The sequence below is a fragment of the Lissotriton helveticus genome, chromosome 10, assembly GCF_964261635.1.
Source record: "Lissotriton helveticus chromosome 10, aLisHel1.1, whole genome shotgun sequence".
NCBI lineage: Eukaryota > Metazoa > Chordata > Amphibia > Caudata > Salamandridae > Lissotriton > Lissotriton helveticus.
Genome location: NC_136071.1, coordinates 1177119886 through 1177136508, shown reverse-complemented (window position 1 = coordinate 1177136508; position 16623 = coordinate 1177119886). Strand labels below are relative to the sequence as shown.

The following is a 16623-nucleotide window of genomic DNA, read 5'->3' as shown; positions in this document are numbered from 1 at the left end:
GTCAGTACCAGCATTTCAAGGACTGTTTTGCTTTGGGACCGTGTGATCTTGTTCTCCCAATTGCATGAATATTCATCCCATTGATCCTCCAGACATTCTTGAAGTGGTCTCATATGGAGACGTACGTTGGGAGTCAGAAAATGCATGATGCCATTGAGCCCAGAAGAGATTACACTTTTCTCACTTTGGGTTGCGAGTCTTCCAAAAGAAAGTGACACTTCAGATAGATCGGTAACAGTCTCTCCTCCGAAGGACATACTCTTGCTTGTATGGTATTGATGGTAGCACCTAAGTAATGCAGAGACTGGACTGAAGAGGAAGTACATTTATTGTGATTGACATGCAGGCCTAATCGGAGGATAGCTTTTGTCCTCATTTGATAAGGCAATTGTGCTTCTTGTTGGAATGGCGCCTTGATAAGCAGGCTCCTAATATGGACAGATGAACATTCAGAGTTTCCTAAGATGGACAGCAACCACTGCCACGCACTTCAAGAACGTTCTGGTGGCTGTTGAGAATTTTGCTGAGATTTGTAGTTGTATTAAGGACAACAAGGGCCCCCAAGTGAATTAGCACAGGACCTTGGGGAGCATATTTTTGAAACAAAAACGGTCCATGCATAAGAATTTAATGCGAAACAATGAATATAGACGGAATCAGTTCTATATTTAGAGCGACATGTCCAGCCGGACAGCGGTCTTCAATTTTTACTCAATTGAAAGTTTTATACATAAGGAATACCTTCAACAAATCACCAGTGTGGGGCACAAGTCTGTACCCAGACACAGTTAGATCAGTACAAAAGGTAGACAGAGGACAAAACAGGGCTTTTCAAGGCAAAAGCAGCGATTTCTTTAGAGATTTGAGTGTACAGAAATATCAAATAAACACCATTACATATAACATATAAATCAAGTATTTGTTTACGGTGTAAAACAAGTCGACGGCGTTTCGGTCCCACTATTTAGTCATGGGGACCATCATCAGGACATTTTAGTAATTGCCTGTAATATTTCTAATGCCGGGGTAGAATTAACCCGGTCGGTGCGTACAAGGGCTAAGGATTTGGTGGTCTGGGAAAGCAGCCCACAATCGGGCTCAGTTCAGGTGGGCCGCGCTTCAATGGTTTAAAATCCGCGGTACCAGGAATAACCGGGTCAGTCGGTAGTGGATCTGTTTCCTGGTTTCCTTGAGGAGGAAGCCGGGGGAGGGATTCACAACCACTATCAGTATAAGGGTAGTGATCACAACCAACTACAAATCTCATGCATTTGCAGTGTATTCAGGATATCAAAATGTTAAAGTATGCATCCTGGAGATCCATTGAGCAGAGCCAGTCCGGACTGTTTTGGGGATAAATTTGATGTTATGTGAGCATTTGGAACTTTTCTCTCTGAATCCATTTGTTGGCTAGTTTCAGATCTAGTATGGGCCTGAATTCGTTTTTGTGTTCCTTCTTTTCACCAAATAATAAGAGGAATTAATCCCTGTGCCTCGTCGTTTGGATGGATCGATCTCTACTGCTTGCATATGCAGAAGGATGTTCATTTCAGATTTTAGTATCTACAAATGTTGATTGGATGGTTTCTGCGGGATATTTGGCGGAGGGGTGGTAAATCATAGACAATACCCATTCTTTACAACATTCAGAACTCAGTCATCTTTCATGATGGATTGCCACTGTCAGAAAATGAGAGATACTTCCACCTACTGGAGTGGGTAACAAAAGAGGGGGAAGCAGAGTCTCATTGATTGGAGCCTGCTGGAGGCTTTCATGCTTGGGCAGGCTTGTAGCCAGCTCTTTCTTTGGTCCCCCCCCCCCCCCAGAGTTTTATATAGCGCGAACTAGAACCGAACCGAATCAGTTATCAGAGCGCTTTACATAGCACCAGTTACGTTACATGAGGACACACTTTCATTTTAGGCACGGGGAGATTAAGTGATTTGCCCAGAATCACAGGGGGGTTTGGCGTCGTTACCGAGACTCGAACCCAGATCCCCAGGTCCGAGGTCGAGCGCCTTAGCCGTTAGGCCAACCCCTCTCCCCAACTATGCTAGTGTTGATGGAAAGGTCTGTGTTGTTGCTGGTGGTTACTTTGCAACCATTGAGGGGTTTGAACCCTCTGTGGATAAAAATGTTATTCATACAGCATGTTAGTGTCTATGTTGTTCCTTACGCTTTCAAGACCCACTGCCTTTAAGATCTCCATTTCGGATTTCATCTGAGCCGTTTCATCATCGGTATGACTGCCAAATGAGGTATTGCCCAAAAAGTGCAGATTAACAATCCACTGCTGGAATTCTTGTTCAGTACAGTTAAATGAAGCCTCGTATGCCTTCTAAAGGCCAATCCACAGCAATATCCATGTGCTGCCATTAGTGAAGAGTCTGCAGCCGCACTAATGATTTAGTTGGAGACCATCATGCCCTCATTTACCAATTAAAGGAAATCTTCCCTTCGATTTCTCAGGAGGTGTTCTGCAAACTGCTGCAAAGTATCATAAGGCCCTGCCGTACATGTCCAGCTTGGCAGATGCACCTGCCACCTTCATTATAGTGGCTGCCTTAACATGTGCATTGTGTCTCCCCAAATCAAGTTTTTTTTTACTCTCTTTGTCCGGAGGAACTGTAGACAAAGGAGTAGTAGAAGGTACTTTTTGTGCTACTAGATTGACCACTGAATCAGGGGGAGGATCAGCACTAATTAATAACGGGTCCTGCTCCTGAGGTCTATACGTTTTCTAAACCTTGATGGAGTGCAGGGAACACTTCCATTGCTGCTTCTAAGAAACCCAGAACTAGGGGTCGGAGGGGTCTCAACGCAGCTCGTTGAGGAAGTGTCTCGAACATCACTGACTACGTTGCCGGGGCAGGAAATTGAATATTGAACTTTAATGCCCCTCTCACTAGCACCTCTTGAAAGGTGTTGGTGTCATCGATTGGAGAGACCCTTGGCTGAGAAAAGTCAGACACAGTTAACAAATATTTTACAGCGCTGGAAGAAGAAATCGAATAAGGAGATCTGCGTTTTGACCTTGTTCTACATGTACATCTGGATGCAGGAAGATAATGTCTTGTATGCTGGGAAAATTGTTGTGAAGAAGAGTGCCAGACCAATGGCGATGGTGCCCTGGAGCTTGGGTAGGATGACGGCAAGTTGCTGAGCAGAACCTGCATGCGGAATAACGTTGTGCTCCGGCCACCCCCGCCGGCCCTTGACGTTTTTACTAGGGGTCCACCTATTCCCCAGTTAACGTGAACTAGGGTTCCAACCGCCCCTGGTAATTCACTTCCATTTATCGAATACCAGGCGGTAGTGCACCCATTCACTTAACCACGATCCTGAAGAAGTGCCAATTGACCCGTTAGGGGCAAGCATAGGCACAAAACATGTCGACCGTATACACTTGGACTGCCCCTAAGGAACATTATAATCCCCACCTAGGCTAGAGCTACCTTTTTCATTAAAATTAACTGTAGGGGACTGCCCTAGAACTATTTTATCTTCAAATGGAATCCACTCCTCCTGGTCTCCTGTTGTGACAGATCCAGTCCTAGATTTCTGTTTGACTTTTTTTCTTGATTTCCGATGTTATTTACTGGCTAATTTTTTGTTTGAAGTTATGGTTTTGTGGCGCGAGAACAAAGTATATATACTGGCCTACAGAACAATGTATTTCTGAAATAATTTTAGGACTCTCCCGCCCACGAGATTTAACTGGGATGAGTCAAATACTGGTGCACTGCCAGAACTGCTACTTCCCCATAAATGTTACAAAGAACTTTTGAAGAGATAGTCTCAAAATTACCAATCAATTTTCTCTTTAAATAAGAATCAGGTGCAACCTGACTCTACCGAACTTACCGGAGAAACCGGACACCAAGAAAAAGCATAGGAAGTAGGCTAGATTTTCGCAAGCAAATTTTAATATGGCCCTATCACAGGGTGGGCTACCTGGCGGTACAGAAATCGACTCTGCCTGTGACGCACTGGACAATCATATCGTGGAGGCATTAGACAGCAATGCTCCATGGTCTTTGAAATCGTCGGGTAGACAATTAAAATCAACTCCCTGGTTCAGTGGTGAACTTAGAATAGCCAAATCAGCGTGCAAACGCCTTGAAAGAAGGTGGAGAAGAAACTTTTCTGCTCTTACTAAGAGTGAATATCAAGCCAGTCTTAAAAACTATCACTATCTCATTAGGAAGGCTTGGGCCGCCTATTATAAAGAGAGGATCGGGACAGTGGAGAACTCGGCTAAGGAACTTTTTACTGTCTTTAAAGAGATCTCTTCCCTAGCAAGAACCACAGTGCCTAACATCGGCTCAGTGGATTCATGCAATTTGGTGGCCGATTAGATTGCGGAGAAGGTGGAGAAAATGTATTCTACTTTCCCGGCTTCAGCATAAAATGGGCGCTTGGATGATGACGTGATGCTTAACATAGTGAAGGCAGAACGTCTCGGTGAATTCACCGTCCCTTCAGGTGACACTCAGGCTCGCCTAGAGAGTCTGCTACTCCCAAGGTGCTAAGAGAGAGCATTTAGATTCTCAAGCCCTATATTAGACACCTCCTTGAGGTATCTTATTTCAGGAACAGTCCCAAAAATATGTAAAGAGGCGATTGTTCTCCCGCTAAAAAAGAAACCGAATGTTAGAATGAGCCAACTGGAGAATTTATGTCCTATCTCACTGCCACTGTACTTTGCTAAAATTGCAGAGAAGGTGGTTAACCTCTTCCATGCTCATGACGAGCGGAGCTCGTCATGAGCCGTGGTACGCTCACACTCGGGGATAATTCCCCTGCTGTGCTGAGCGTTTCACGGGAACGGGTGTGGTCATGACGAGCTCAGCTCATCATGAGCACACGAGCGCCGTGCCTCATGACGAGCTGAGCTCGTCATGAGCACCAGGGCGCTGTGTGCCCCCCCAGCACAGCGGGGGAATTTCCCCCGCACGGAAGGGGTTAACATCCAACTGACAGCCCACATCAGTAAACATAGCTTGCTTCATCCCACTCAATCTGTTTTTCGGGCATCTTATTCTACCGAATCGGCTCTGCTCCTCTCTACAGAAACCATCCAGCAATATGTAGATGAGGGACAGATGGCGGCCCTAATTCTATTAGATCTAAGTGCCGCATTTTTTTTTTTGCAGAGTTTTATATAGCGCGAACCAGACCCGAACCGAATCAGGTATCAGAGTGCTTTACATAGCACCAGTTACGTTACATTAGGACGGACACACATTCATTTTAGGCACGGGAGATTAAGTGATTTGCCCAGAATCACAGGAGGTTTTTGGCGTCGTTATCGAGACTCGAACCCAGATCCCCAGGTCCGAGGTCGAGCGCCCTAGCCTTTAGGCCAACTCCTGTGGCAAAACTGTGAAACTGTGTCCCATCATACCCTACTCCAGTGTCTCAGGAAAGGAGGTCTGGCTGGCAGTACTTTGAAATGGCTGGAGTCTTTTCTGCGTCATCGTAGTTTTCAGGTGTCGCAGGGACTTTACCACTCTAAAAGTATTTAGATTAAACAAGGGGTCCCACAAGGCTCCATTCTCATCCCTACCCGGTTTAATCTCTACGTCACTCCTTTGGCAGGGATTACTGAAAATTTTGGGGTCAGTGTTGTGGCCTATGCAAACGACACTCAATTGGTGGTGTCCCTAAACAAGCACATGAGAAGCCAGCCATCAATTTTTCGACCTGCCTACAAGAACTGGTGTCCTGGATGGCTAACAACTGCCTTAAATTGAATGGTAACAAAACGGAAGTGCTGGTGAAAGTAAAGCGCCATCGGTTTGGTCGTCTGCATAGTGGCCTCAGACACTGGGACGAACCCCCTCTCCTTGTGAGCAGGTTAGGAACCTAGGCATGTGGCTGGACACAAAGCTCTCTTTTGAGAACCACACTAGGCGAGTGGCAGAACATGTTTTGTAGTTTTGCGTGGACTCCGGAAGACTTTAGATTTGCTAACAATTACAGCTAGGAAAACCATGGTTCACGCTCTGGTGACATCATGCCTGGATTATGGAAACACACTTTACCTGGAAGCTAATATTAAATGTATGCCGAGACGCCAACGACTCCACAATGCAGCAACGCGTCTCGTTTTGATGTTACCCAAGAGAAACCCTTATAACAAGGCCTTAGCTTTCCTTCACTGGCTTCCGCTAAGGGAGCAAATTCTGTTTAAGGCTCTTTGTGTCAGCCATCGTATCATACAAAGAAAGGGGCCCACCTACCTGCATTATCTACTAACCCCCTATTCCCCGACCCGTCAACTAAGATCAAGCGGGACGGGGCAGGTTAGCATTCCATCTATCAGGAGAGCAAGGATGGGTGGTCGCTCCTTTCGTTTTTTAGCAGCAAAGCATTGGAATAAACTCCCCCTGGGGCTCCGGTTGGAGGTTTCGCAGACTATCTTCCGAAAGGAGTTGAAAACTTGGCTTTTTCCCCTCTGTTATCCCTCCTGTTTTAACCTTTCTTTGCTCTCTCTGCCCTGTCCGCAGCGCGGGGACACACTAGTCAGTGTAACCATGCTTTAAAAATGTGTTTATTATTATTATAACTTCATGCTCACCATGCATTTGCTTTAACACCTGTGGTATAATTGCCAATTAGGATGTGCTATGCGTAGTGGTGTAAATACACGCAAAAACTGTTCCCCATGCAGTACACTTTCATAATGATTGTACCATGCCAAGGGGAACACACAGTTAGAATTCCATTTTTGTCTTAGGGTCTAGTTTAAGACCAGACTGCTTCCAAGTGATTATTTTGTTCCAAAATGGAAATTTACCTCACTTTGTGGGTGTTCTGCCCATGATCATGTTGTGCAGAACCAGGAACCAATATGGCAGTCACTGTGGTCTGTTAACACGCAATGTCATTTATATAAAGCCACAAAAGCATTCTGATTTTCTCCATCTGGAGACAAAGTATAACCATCTAACAGGGTCCAGGTAGACTCTGGATTATGTAAGGCAGTGGTTTTCAACCTGTGGTCCGGGGACCCATTGGGTTTTGCAAAGCCTACTCAGGAGATCCGTGACCGCTTAGTAAACTAAATAAAATTAAACGATTAATAAAAATGTGCAATTGAAAAATTAATTCTGTGAATGTGAAGGAATTCAAAATCAGAGGCTAAAAATTGAAGTTAGTATCATCTGACTGACAAATGTAAGCAGTTTGTGAATTAAATTAAATATTTCATAATTTATATATTTTGTTGCTGGTTTCATTATTTTGTATATATTGTTTTGCAATTCAAATGATAGAAAATGCGCAGGCCGTTGTCCTCGGCTTCCAGTAATCCTGACATTTTGCATACATCCACCCAACCAACCTTGGTGTTCCTAATATCCCATCAGTGCTTCTAGTTTGTGGTTCATATTCTCCTGGTGTAGGGGCATCGTTATGTGTAGGGAAATCATTGTGTACGAAACTGCAGAGGGTTTGAATCTACATGATAAACCACCACCAATTAGTAAAATATTTCAATGGAGTATGCACCAAGTGCATTTATAACAAACGTTACTTCATGCCACTGCCACAGGAAAACTACTTGCATAACGCGTTATTAATGGACCCCTGTGTCATTGTAAAAAAGAACAACGGTACCTCGGCACTCTAAGTTTTTTTGTCACAATTTCAAAAAGTATAGTCAGTTTATAATTCAACAATATAGCTTCTCTTTGGAAAATAATCAAACAGAAAAATTCTTGTTAAAAATCTATTTGATACCAGCTAGCACGGTTACATTCCAAATGTGAGGACCTAATCATCAAGGTGCAAAGCAAAGACAAATATCATCTAACATATGTGTGAATTTTCGCTAACAGTCCCACAGAGGTCCTATTCGTATAACCTCCAAGTTGTCAACAAAGAAAACAGCCGACACGTGTTTCGTTACGATTGTAACTTCTTCAAGGCTTATACGTCCGAAAAAATTGTTCCAAATTAATTTTGGATTGTCCCATTTCCGAAAGCAAGTATGTGCTACTTATCAATAGTATGTGTATCCTACTCCACATTGTTGGCGAGCGTGTCACAAAATTCAATATTTACGTGAAGGTCTTCTCAGTTGCATGTGAACGACAGGGCTGAGATATGCCCTTCTGATCCCAGCGCAATCGCCGTATTCCGGCGGTAGTGTTCCCAGTCATCACCATCAGTCTGATGAGAGCAGGTGGGGCTAGGGAGCCCCCTGCGGCTCGATCTCCACAGGGGTTGTTGGTCAGAGGAAGAACTTCAGGTCCATTTCAATTGTGTGGAACTCTTGGCAAGTTTGTTTGCTATCAGGACTTTGTCTCCCTGGAAGTTCTTGGATTGCATCCTTCTGAGAATGGACAATAAGTCGACAGTCCAATATCTCAACAAACGGGGGCTCACTGGATCTCGCACGCTGGTGGATATTGTCAAGGAATTTTGGCGTTTTTGCCTGCAACACTAAATTTAGATTATTGTGGAACATCAGCCTGATTCGTCCGATACAACCGCAGACTAGAATTTCAGATTTCTGAAAGATTCATGCAACTGGAGGTTATTTCCCCCCTTCTTTGAACCACTTCAATGTCTATGGAGTCCTTATCAGATAAGACTTATTTGCATCCCGTCTGAATGCCCAGCTTCTCTAGTTTCCTCAATTGTAGGCCGGACCCTCTGGCTTTTGCAACCGATGCCTTCCTTTAAGACTAGATTCACGAGTTAGTGTACTCCTTTCCTCCCTTCCGAATGATTGCTTGGGTGGCAGCTGATGCGTCAGAGAGCCAATATGGTCCTTGTGACCCCTCTTTGGAGATCTCAATCCTTGTCCCCAACTCTGATGGATCTGTCATGCAGTCATCAAGTGTAACATCCTCTAATGCGGGAGCTTCTGAGAGACCCCTCGGGGAATCTACACCGCCTGGTTCTGCAAGGGAAACTTCGCCTCATGGCATGGCGTATTTCAGGAGAGGTTTGAGCCTCCAGGGTCTTTAGCAGCAAGCGGAGAGGCTTGTCACGCAGGCTTGGATCTTCAAGCACCCATAAGCAAAATGTTTCAACCATGGCATTGATGGTTCAGTTGGTGTGATCCACACGGTCTTGATCCCATGGGGGCAGACCTACCCCAGGAAGTGAAATTCCTGTCTGCTCTTGCAATTGACAGCATGGCTTATTAATCTGTAAAACATTTAATTTAGCCATTTTTGCCGGCCATACTCCCATTGGAGAGCATCCTATGGTTTGCAGGATTATGCGTGGCATTCCAGTCTCAGAGCCCTTGAAGAGACGTTATTCTCTGTTTTGGGATGTCAACATGGTGCTTCGATTGATACAGAGGTGGAGAGAGAAGAACTCCCTTTTATCACATAAGCAACTGTTGGGCTAACTGACTAATCTTCTTTGTCCCATCTTCTGCCACAGAGTCTCAGACATCAAAGCTCTCGACATTGCAGGTAGTGTTTCCTCTGGAAAAAAGCTTCTTTCCAGGCACACAAAAAAGTTTGCTAAATGTATTCCTTACCCCTGTTTTCCTGACCATCTACAGTTGTGTGCTTTTCAATGCCTTAAAGCTTATGAACTGGCAACCAGATTGATCAGACGTGATCCTTCAGGGCAATTGTTGTCTGAACTGCAGAAACCCTTTGCTCAGGAGGCCTCTACTACGTTTAGTCAAATGGTTGCTGGCAGAAGCCGAAGTGGATGTGTGATTAGTGAGCATAGAGTAAGGGGAGCTATGGTATTGAAATCCCTTGTGTTGGGGACTCATTTAGAGACCATTATGAGAGCGACTGACTGGTCATCAGTCTCTATTTTTAAACACATTTATTATAAACCCTTTTGTAAATGTTGTGTTTGTGGTGGTGGGTCAGCTTTAAACAAGCATAATCTGAGCCTCCCGTCCTGACAGACAGAAACATTTTTAATCATTTGCATCAAGAATTTTCCATTTGATTAAGGACACGGAGGTGATGATTATCCCACCGCACAATTTATTAATTTACCATTGTATGAGATTATGTTGGTAATGAATTTGTTCCTGCTTTAAGTGGTTATTTGTGGTGTATGGCAGAGTTGAGCATACTCAGGGCTGAATCTCAAATGTTTTCAGGTTCTGGCGATTCAAAGTTTCTTCAGTGGTCGTATTTTTTCCAGCATTGGATCAAGTTTGAGGGGCTAGAGGATGCCCGGCTCTGTTTGTCTTGTTGAAATGTTAGGTTTCATGGTTAAGGTGTACTATCTTGGGACTTGCAAAGAGAGAGGAGGAGTACAGAGTACTGCACTTGGAGGGAAAGAAAAAACAGGTATTCTGCAAGGACTGAGCGAACCTGTAAGTCAATGACACACAGTTTTAGCTAAAACTGGCTTAAGTATTTGCCAGCGGCCTAAATGCAACCCAAAAAAACCACAATTTAGGATCAACTCCACTTATGACTTGCACAAAATCTCCTTAGTACACTCATGTTGAAGATGCTCGTTCCATCATGTGAGTATACCTGGATTACAGTAGAGAACCGACAGACAAAATGTACAAAATACTATGGGGCCCTCCTACCCGTAATTGGAATATATGTTTAGGGTAGCAACAATAATATTAACATGTTTTGATACAAAACTTTAGTATCATTGTCTGCAATATCGCTATCACTGGTTGCAAATTTTAAGGTACTTCTTTTACCTACTTGAAAAAGATGAAAGGTGGAATTGAAAATGTCAGAATCAAACCATTTTGCTACCCAGGTTCAACACTTAATTTTAAGACTTGATTTTCAGCAGCATTTACTATTTGCCTTCGTGTTCAAACAGAGTGTTAAAGAACGCTCTTCTGGGGCTAAAAAAGTGAAAATGACATTATGTCATTTTCATTTGTGGCAGCTGATTAATATTACTGCTCAGGAATTATGGCATTTCGCAATAGCAAGCAAAGCCAGCTGCCATCAGCGAATTATTTAAGTATTTGGCTGCAAACCTAACAGGCATAAACCCTGCTCTATGTCTGGATAAATTTAAGGGCCTGACGAAATATGATCACAATACCCCCACCCTGAGCAAAATCCACTGGCTCCCCTTGCCGCCCGCACCATCTTCAAAACCAGCTGCATCATTCACAAAGCCATCAAGGCCATCACCATGCTTATCTTGCACACAAGTTCACCATCTCTGGTGGCTGTTGGTACACACAAGGCCACCATTATACTGCTGACTAAGGGTCAGATTTACTGCTTGGAAGTCGGGTCCTAATGTACTGGTAATAAGGCGGACAAGCTATCTACCATGTTTGTGATGAATTAGCCATACACCAAACTAAATCAGGCCTCCAGAAAAGTAAACAAGAAAAAAAGAAAGCAGCAGGCCTTTTTCATCTAAGGCACCAAGGCTCTGTAACAACCCTGTATCCATAAGGAAACACCCCAATGCTTCTCCAGTTTAGGAAAGAGTTGAAGACACCTCTTTAAGGAACACTACGTCACAATGCATTAATGGTCCACAATCTAGCTACATCTCCTATTGTTCGTTGAGTTGATGCTTCTGTTTGACTCTTTACAGTGCTCGGCTGCCTTTTAGCTGGATTGGATCTATTGGATCTATAAAAAATCTATAGAAAGGCACATACACCACTAAGTTCATTAGGAGTCCAGCAACAAAGTTAGGAAAGCAAACAGTGAAATGCAAACAAAAGCAGGTTGTAAAACAAACTTGAAGCACACCAGAAAAATGTAACAAAGACATTAATGAAAACTACATCCAACATACCTTCAGGTATTCTTCCTGAGATATAAAAGAGTTCCGTTGCAATCTGTTTTCTGGAGCGAACAAGCAGGATACCACTGTCTGAATGCTTCGGTCCACAGATTTCTGAAAAAAGATGTTTTGGGACCAGAAAACTGCCGATTTAAAGCAGTCATATGAAGAGGACACCAATTTACTCGAACGCATATAAATAATTCTAATCTTAAAACAAAAATCTGTAAAACATATTACAGCATTAAAAAGTAAGATACTTACCCAGACTGCAATTCTTTTATCTATGACTGTAGTTCTCCATCATTAATATCTTTTAAAGATTCACATGCTTGTTAAAAATGTATTGGAGGAAGATTTGAAAACATGGGTACACATCTTTTTAAAAATTAATCTGTAACTACTTATAATAGCCAACCTGTTTACTAGGACACCTTTCTCTGTTTAGCACAGCTTATTTCCTCTATGCACATCTACTTGTTGAATGCGATGAGCTGGGATTTCATAGATCAACCCTTTAAAGTTTAGATTCTGAGCACTTGCATTTAATTATTCAGCATGTGGCTCATCAGGGGGATGTAATGCTGGTTGCATGTAAATCTGTCAAAGATATCAATGACAGAAAATATGTTACACTCAGCAAACAATCACACACACACACCTTTAGTAATTTAGAACACCCCACAGTACTTTTACCTGGAGATTTGGCATTTTGGTTGCACAGAATATGAAGACTTCAAACACATTTTTGAGCAGCTCAGAATAGTGACTTCAGTACTGTGGACCACTTAACCAAACCCATTTCAAAGCAAGCGTTATGCAAAGTCTTCCAAAATCCTACCAACATACATGGAGATGTGCACGCCTGTGCCCTGTAAACTTTTCTCTTTAAATTTATATATTAATCAGAGTCCACCAGGTTAAAAAGGGAGGACTCGTCTGTCAGAAGTATACTGACAACACTCAGTTTTGAGTTGTCAGGGCACCACCTCAATGGGCCAGTGAGGGTCAGAGTCAGAACTGCAACCTCAACAAGCACCTAGAACATAAGATTTTATCGGCCGCTTAGCACATCACACTGACTATCCATATCCACAATCACACCAAGACCTAACATACACCCTTGCGTGCATCCTAAAAACACATAGATCCAACTTTAAACAACCCAATAACCATTACACAATCTCATCTACCAAACACAAGACTTCAACTATTGCTCATGAGCACAGTCTCTGCAGTACTTCACGCTACAGACTTTGCAGAGCTCATCACCTATCATGGTCATGATGCACTCTGTATCAGAGAAACATAGCTCACCCTCACACATCCTAGATAAACTTGTTGACAGTCTATTAAATCCAAAATGGAATGTTGACCGCAAACACAATAAAGGAGGAGAACATTACGCTATTAAACCGCCTGATGCAGCACCCTATGTATACAAGCGATGCCTACCTTAAGGGGCCTTCTCTCATGCTGCTTCCCACTATTAGCAACTCAATCCGCAACTTTCTGCAGCATCTATCAGCCTCTCAGACAGCAGAAGAACTCCACAGACAAATTCAAAGACCTACTCATCCAATTGACAATCCAAATTGCCATTCTAATGGACTTGAACCTTAAGAGAAATCTTTAATATGAAAAACATAATTCCCTGGCAATGTACGAGGAGGCTTTTGAGAAGGGCGAGCTCACCCCATTGCTTGGAGGCCTTCATGGTCACTCTACTACAAGCCCTCGACAAATGTGACTCCTACATACCACTATCATTAATAAATGCAGACAATAAAATACTGGCAAAGATTCTTGCCTCCTGTATCAGCCCACTCCTCACTATGATTGTTCCCCCAATCATTTGGGATTCCTACCTGGGCACTCTACCACAACATAACCCTTGCAGCATATTTGGCCTAGTGCATCCGGTAGATCCCCTACTTCTAGCAGTGGCTGTCCTAATGGACTTAAATAAAGTCTTCAATATGTTAGAATGGCGTACTTATTTTCCTTGCTGGAACAATTAGGAGTGGGTACTGTCTTCCTCTCGGGTATATCTATGCGCATCAAGCAGAATAACTTGGTGTCAAGCCCTGTGACAACGGAGCAGGCACGAGGAGGCTGAACTACCACTCTTACCTTATACTCTTTGCAATAGCAAAAGAACATCTGCCCGCACACCATAGATAACATCATAGAACCGGAATACAGATTCATATTTGCTATATAATAGTTTCATTTATGCAGATGACATTATCTTATACGTGACAAACCCTGATACCAACATCTCTCCACTGTTACACAAATTCATTCAGTTTTGTCCTTGTCTTGAATTACCATTAAATGGGACAAGCCAGAGGTATTCTCGTTACCATAGGCCACTAGCTGCTAAGAGCTAGAGTTCCCCAAGATGGTGCGCAACCTCCGTCAAATATTTAGGGATACATGTTAGCAGAGATTTTGACGATATCTGGCAGGAAAATAATAAAATGGCAATATGACGTGTTAAGTCCCATGTTGGCTACTGGATTAGGTTACCACTGTCCAAAGCTGAGAGACTGAGCTGTGCCGAGACGGTGATCTTACCCCAATTGCTATACATGTTCATAAATATCCCCATTCTGCTTGATGAACAAAGTTACTTAGCATCGTTCATGCATTATCTAGTAGAGACTATATACATAGAGATGCCTTACCTTCGAATATTCCCCAAGCATCAGGGTGGAATGAGAAAATCTTGAGCAGTACTTCTGCATGCATGTGGCTTCGATCAGCTCTGTGTCTGGATCATACACGCTGTAACTGGTGTGCACAGTGCCTGTATAGGACCAGCCCAGCAGACTGACATGGATTTTTTGTGTATCATTTCTGCACCAAAAACCAGAGTCATTGTAGAAAGCCGATGAACCAGCGTTCAGACACTAAGGACCTATAGAGATCATCTAAGACAGAGAACCTGTTCACAGAGCGGGGAGTATGGAAGGGTCAGTAGGGAATCCACAGCGAGCTAGATTCTCTACTAGGTAAGGCATTACCGAAGCTAAGAAACTCGCTCATCTTATAGAGACTTCCAGTAACAGATTCCTTACCTGAGAATAGATACCCAAGCAATACCTTCCCAGAGGAGGGTTTGCTAATGAAGTTATACAAAGAGGTCCTTGAAGACAGAACAGGTGAAATGCTCACCACACCGGACTTGGCTGTCAAGGAAGCAGTGTTTAGTAACCATGTTTATTTTACATTATTATTTTATGTGCAACTACACCCATGTAGCAGCTTGAGAGATATCCAGGACTAGGTCTACATTAGCTAACAGAGTGATTGCAGCTTGGCTCTGGTGGAATGAGCCCACGAACCCTCAGGCAGTTGGATTTTGGCCAGTGCATAGCAGATCTTAATATACAGTACAATCAATCTGGAGATGGTTCAGTTTCTGCACGGCTTTCTTTTCTTTGCTCCAGGGAACTCAAAAGAGAAATGATCATCCACCCGGTGTGCTTTGGTGCAATCAAAGAAGAGCAATAGCAATCTTTTTGGGTCCAGGAGACGGGAAGTTCTTACTATTGGCTTTGACATGGCCTCATGTCATCCTGAATTCTGACTCTGCCTGGCTTGAGCTTTATCTGCGCGCACAGGCATGCTTGCAAGTTGTTAATCACGTTCAAGGATTGTTTTGGTGAGAGATTGTTTAACGTACCCTGGAAAGCTTTTGTGAGCTTTGTCAATATAAAAGCTGGAACATGCAGGACTGTAGAGGGAACGTGGAACCTCCTTGTGAAATGGCTCCCCAGCAAGAATTGGCAAGGATGTAAAGTGAACGATCGGGTGAGGTGACTTGTTTCTGACTAGTGCTATTGTGATGTGTGGTTCCAGTGGCTGTGGTCATTTGAGGTGTTTTCTTTGTGATGTGTGACTGAGTGAGGTGGGTGCGGCTAAGGAGCTGAAGCGGATGGCAGCGTGAGCTGAGAGCTCCGCGCCAACCCCGTCATTTATCCCGTTTGGGATCGGAGTTTACTGCTGAAAATGCATCTGGTGGCGTGCCATACCTCTCTGTAGGTGCTGGTGGCGCTTGTTGGCAAAGGCGACGCTGCCGCCGAGGATCAGGAGCAGAAATGTTGGGAGACCCTGGTCGCTCAAAATGGTGCCGGGTCCGGCTGCAGTGAGTGGATCTGCAGAGGAGCGCGGCTGATGCCTAACAAGACGGTGGAGCGGGAGATCAGACCGCTACCGCCAATTGCCTAGCGCTGAGGAGATCCTGGTGCAAGCTGAGAACGGGCGGCCGCGGTGAGTTTGGAGCGGCAGCGGCCACGGAGATAAACTGGCCCCGCCCCGCTCCTCCCAGTGGCGCGCAGGGCGCCTGAGGTAGCAGCAGCAGAGGAAGGAGACACAGCGCAGAGCCCCGGCGCATTGTGGGAGTGGTCTGGGGGTGTCGTGGAGAGGATCTCCCCTGCCTGGGGCAGCAGGCTGAGCAGGACGCGGACAGCTTGCGGTCGCAACATAACCGCCATTTTGAGACCACGGAGGTGCAGCGCAACTGTGGAGAGAGCGGCTCTCGGGGCAATCATCCATTGGCCTGCTGGTTGGTTTGATGGTAGAAAGCCCTTGTGAGTTTTGATCTGGTAAGACAGGACCAGGCACTGGCGCGCCACGCAGTAGCCCCCGGGACAGTTACTCGGGGACTTTGGGGACTGATGGATTACTACCACAGCGGCACGGGGAGTTGGCGAAGAGTCAGAAGCGGAGGCCCTGGGGCGAGAAAAGAGCTATCTGGAGCGGGCCATTGAGCTAACCATCAGCTGTAGAGGGGTACGTGCGGACTTTATCCCCAGGGGGCCTAGGGATAACGAACTCCACCTGATAGCTGCAGATACACGCACCCAGTGTGGCGCCAGGGCAGAGAG

The 16623-nt window shown here is 44.4% G+C and overlaps 1 protein-coding gene across 4 annotated transcripts in view; it reads right to left on the bottom strand.

Annotated features, from left to right (window-relative positions):
- DAZL (deleted in azoospermia like) overlaps positions 1-16623 on the bottom strand; it is a 794400-nt gene that overhangs the window by 177039 nt on the left and 600738 nt on the right. For 2 of the 4 annotated variants that reach the window (XM_078664020.1, XM_078664024.1), the window contains exon 10: positions 11741-11842. The exons of 1 other annotated variant lie outside the window; for it this stretch is intronic. In XM_078664020.1, coding sequence (XP_078520146.1) covers positions 11741-11842 — 102 coding nt within the window. Of the gene's footprint in view, positions 1-11740; positions 11872-16623 lie in introns of all 4 variants that reach the window. One more of the 4 variants, XM_078664021.1, reaches the window with a different exon arrangement.